Source organism: Pinus tabuliformis, chromosome 1_1 (assembly GCF_031772625.1).
Source record: "Pinus tabuliformis cultivar Carrire ecotype Pingquan chromosome 1_1, CPIR1, whole genome shotgun sequence".
Lineage (NCBI taxonomy): Eukaryota > Viridiplantae > Streptophyta > Pinopsida > Pinales > Pinaceae > Pinus > Pinus tabuliformis.
In genome coordinates, this window is record NC_142297.1 from 425,480,683 (window position 1) to 425,485,230 (window position 4,548).

General features: G+C 37.2%; 1 protein-coding gene across 1 annotated transcript in view; it reads left to right on the top strand.

Moving 5' to 3' along the window:
• Positions 1-2,910, top strand: part of LOC149213514 (tRNA-dihydrouridine(47) synthase [NAD(P)(+)]-like) — a 108,052-nt gene extending 105,142 nt beyond the window's left edge. The window contains exons 2-6 of the mRNA XM_089389054.1: positions 379-651; positions 1,001-1,282; positions 1,521-1,641; positions 2,170-2,339; positions 2,464-2,910. Coding sequence (XP_089245180.1) covers positions 379-651; positions 1,001-1,282; positions 1,521-1,641; positions 2,170-2,339; positions 2,464-2,562 — 945 coding nt within the window. The 3' untranslated portion in view covers positions 2,563-2,910. The remainder of the gene's footprint in view (positions 1-378; positions 652-1,000; positions 1,283-1,520; positions 1,642-2,169; positions 2,340-2,463) is intronic.
• The last annotated feature ends 1,638 nt before the right edge of the window (positions 2,911-4,548 follow it).

Genomic DNA, 4,548 nt, shown 5'->3' on the forward strand with positions numbered 1-4,548 from the left:
TATTTGAAACATACCAGTGTTAAGAATATTTATCTGGAATCTTAAGGCACTGGTTTAAGGGTAAATGATATGTTGTAGGGGGTGTCAGAACTTTACCATAAACAGTGATTTTCCCTTGATTATGGTAATTTAGCTTGTGCATGAGCTATGTGCTAGATCTGACTTCACATAGTGATCATTGTCAGTTTCTTTTGCTGTTAGGACTAATGGAGTTTACAAAGTTTGATTTAAAAATAGTCTGTATTCAGAAGCATCATATGGAGTGGGTTTGCTTCTATATCTTGGATGGTCATAGAACATAAGTATAATTTTTCTTTAATAAGATCAAGAAGCTATGTTATCAATCTTAATGTCAATCATTTGTTCCTAATGCAACAGGGACAAGCTTCCGAATGGGCGTTGTTAAGACGGCATTCCAGTGAAGATTTGTTTGGTGTACAAATTTGTGCTGCATATCCAGACATGGTTGCACGTGCAGTGGAGCTAATTGAGCAGGAGTGTACTGTTGATTTTATTGATATCAATATGGGATGCCCTATAGACATTGTGGTTAACAAAGGGGCTGGTTCTTCTCTTCTTACAAAACCTGCAAGGCTGCAAAACACAATTAAAGCGGCTGCTGGGACCATGGAAAAGCCTTTGACAGTTAAGGTATATAACTATCAATAGACTAGTCTATTTTGGTTGATTGTTGGGGATCATCTCACCTTTTACTCTCTTGATTGGGTGAGATTTATTCCTTCTTATTGACATGTTACAATGTCAATAAATACCTTAAAAGTTAAAACTACTGGCAGGTGTACCTAATTAAAGGTATGTGAGTCTCTATCATGCCGGGAGCCTGCCATTCATGGTTCTGTGTACAAACTCTTCTTTTTTGAACTAGTTTTACTGCTCTGAAATATGGGATTTGAAATTGCTCTGTTCATTATATTTGGATATTCTCGTTGTGGAATTCTAGTCTGGAATAAGAATAAATTGTCCATTTCTTTTTTGTTAGGTGCGAACAGGCTATTTTGAAGGAAGGAATTGTGTACACTCACTGATTCCAAATATCAGTAAATCTGGAGCAGCAGCTATTACGATACATGGGCGAACTCGACAGCAACGTTACAGCAAGCTTGCAGATTGGGATTACATCTACCAGTGTGCTAGACAAGCCCCTGATGATCTGCAGGTTGTGGGAAATGGAGATATTTTGGCATATACAGACTGGAATGAGCATGTGAAGAATGGTTCAAATCTTTCAACATGCATGGTTGCTCGAGGAGCCTTAATCAAGGTTCGTTAGATAGGTCACTGGCTAAGTTTTCTAGTTCCCATATTTGTTTATTTAAATTTCAATCGTCCTAAAAATCTTGGGGTGTGGTGCTGCATATTCAATGTTGGCTTCGTCTTCCCCTATCTTCTTCAAAAGTGTGGCAACAAATTAATGGCAAAGGAAATGTAACATTTATAACCATCAATAAACTATTTCTGATATTTATTGCGGCCCATATGGTTGAATTTGTCTTTTGCAGCCATGGATATTTACTGAAATCAAGGAACAAAGGCATTGGGACATCAGTTCCGGGGAAAGATTTGATATTTTAAAAGACTTTGTACGTTTTGGGCTTCAACATTGGGGCTCTGATAAAAAAGGTCCCACTCGCAATCCCTCTATGTATGATAAAGTGATCAATTTTCAAGTTATTGTTAATAGTCACAATTAGTATTATTAAAAGCAAAGCGGGTTGATTCTTCCTTGAGGAGAGTATGCAGCAACAAGGAATTGGTAAGTGGCAAGAAGGGAATGCTAGAAAATTTAGAGGGGCACATTTCATAATGTAATGTAATTTGTTAAAAGTAGAAACCAAACGATCTAGTACTTTGAAACTTTTTCACAAATTAAGATTTTGCAGAACTTGTGCAGTTATGATCTTTATGTCAACATATGCTATTTGCTTTAATTCTGATGCTGAAAATAGTAGCAACTATTCAAGATTTTATCCTGGCTATAGTGACAGTATCTTGAAACATATGTGAAATGAAACGTGGACACAAAATATCTGGACATGTAAATCTTCAATGTGTACCAGAGATCGTTCCTTAATTCTCAAAAGCAATAAAATAGATTATAAACAAACAAAGCATATATTATAACTGATTCTCTTAATTTTCTTATTGCAGGTGTGGAAACTACTCGCCATTTTCTCTTGGAGTGGCTCAGCTACTACTATAGGTATATACCAGTAGGCCTCTTAGATGTTGTACCACAACGAATCAACTGGAGGCTTCCAAGCTATGTTGGTCGGAATGATCTTGAGTCATTGATGGCTTCAGATAGTGCAGCTGATTGGGTAAGTCGTAGTGATATTCTTCCCCTGCCTAGGTTTGAAACTTCAATATAAAAAAGGGGAATAAGGAATAGTGAGGAAATAAGAGTGTTGTCTCTGACATCAGTTTTTTTATATGCATCGGCAGGTGCGTATTTCTGAGATGTTGCTCGGGCCTGCTCCAGCAGGCTTTACCTTTACACCAAAACACAAGTCAAATGCATATGACAGTGCAGACAATGGCTAATGTCAATGCACTTCTGGTTTTCACTGCCATAAAGTTGCAATTGAGCATGCTTTTCTAGATACATATGAATTTGGACAGTAAATGAAAGGCCCAGAGAATTGATTCCTTAATTCGTCTAATGAGACAATCAAACGGCTTACCATCTTGTGGTAATGGCGGGCTATAAAAATATGCTTTCTTACATGAGCGGGTGCAAGGTTGTCCTTGGTTAGTTTTAAATTGAATTACCTTTTCATTACGAGCGTCATTTTCCACTATCAATTATGATAAGTTAATTTATGTCATTCGGTTAATTTATTGACATGATTAAACAAATGATTTAATATAAAACCTTCATTATCCTCTCTACGGATCACTGATTTACTATGGGGAAACAGTACTAGAGGTTCTGTAGCACTGGATGAATCTTTCCAGATTAGGATTTCTGAAAGGCAATTCATTGTTTGTTCCTGTAAGTTTTACTGATTCTATAGTGGACAAAGTGTCATTGACTCATTTCCCAAGGTCCCGTAGTACAGGTGAAACTTCTTTGATGAAGATATCTGAAAAGCAGTTGATTTCTTCTGCATGGTTATAGAGATTACACTTTAATCATAGTGCAGATGGTGGCAGAACAAAGGACAAGTGAAAATGCCTGAGAAGGCTATATTGTGGAATTAATGATAATTGTTTTTCAATAATTTCAATGCTGATCACCTAATTTTAAGGAGGAAAATTTAAAATACAATACCTTGTAGAATGTCAGCTATGTTGGATGGTGTTGTCATTGATGTCGACCCTGGAGTTTGACTTTGACTAAACACCAGTCATTGATGTCAAACAATTAATGAACCCTCCTATAATTGTCTGGATTATATCAAGTTGGAAGCTCCACTGTTGGATGGATGAAAACCCTAGTCCTAGGGTTTGGGTTCTACACCGATTTTGTCGAGGGTTTTGATGTGGCAAACCATTGAGTTCCATGTCATTGGATTCTCCTCGTCAGGATGTTTCCGGTGGTATATGGTACTCCTCGAGAGGCCTCCTGGTTTGAGAGATATTCGAGCTTGAAGTTGATGACCCTTGCTTTTGGACTAAAACCCCAAGGGGTGGTGATATGGCATACCTTCATTGGTTATTTGTCATCAAACATGTAGCATAAGGGTTTTTGAGCATGGTTCATGGAAAAATCACCTTGAGGAAGGGCATCAAACCATTTAACACCCACAAGGCATCACTTATTAATTAAAAGATTAAATCCCTCATCTACGAGGGCTAATGCTTAGGTCCTAAGAAATTAGAATTTAAATATTTAATTGTTTTGAAATCCTCCTACAAAAGAGGAACCATAGCACCTTTAGAAGCCCTTCATAATACCCTTACCTTATCATCTTACATTTCAACCATACATAACATATCCTTTGCTCTGAAATTGATTATGGACTTCCAGAGGAAAACCAACAAAGGAATTTCAGGACAGGCTGGGTTTTGGATTCACTTTTATCTTTGGAATATGGGACTTCGTTGGGTATAGTTAGGGATACCTTAGTGTCTTTTATTGCAGGGTCGTGTTTGCACTTTCTATTTGGATTTTGAAGGTTCGTTTTATTGCAAGTCACTCCATTTGATGATGAGCAAAGGTATGATTTTTGGATTTCGGTTCTATGGTAATTACTTGTGCAACTGTCACAAATCAGGGTTTCCTTTTTGGTTTGTCTTTGTTTCATTTTGGATTGAATTTTGTTAGGACAAACCTCTTCTTGAATCGAAGTATTAAAGGACACCGCCCTGTGTTAATCTTGGGTAGCAAAAGTTTTTTTGTTTGGTTTGGGTTTCCTCTACTTGATAGATCTCGGATCCTCTAGGGCTTGGACTTATATGATTCGGTACCTCGACATCTTATTTTAGGCGTAGTCTTCCTTCTAGCCAACAAAAGGTTATTACCTGGTTTGTTTGCAATTTCTATTTGGTATTTTATATTATTATTGAAACTCTTGCAGACTCTTC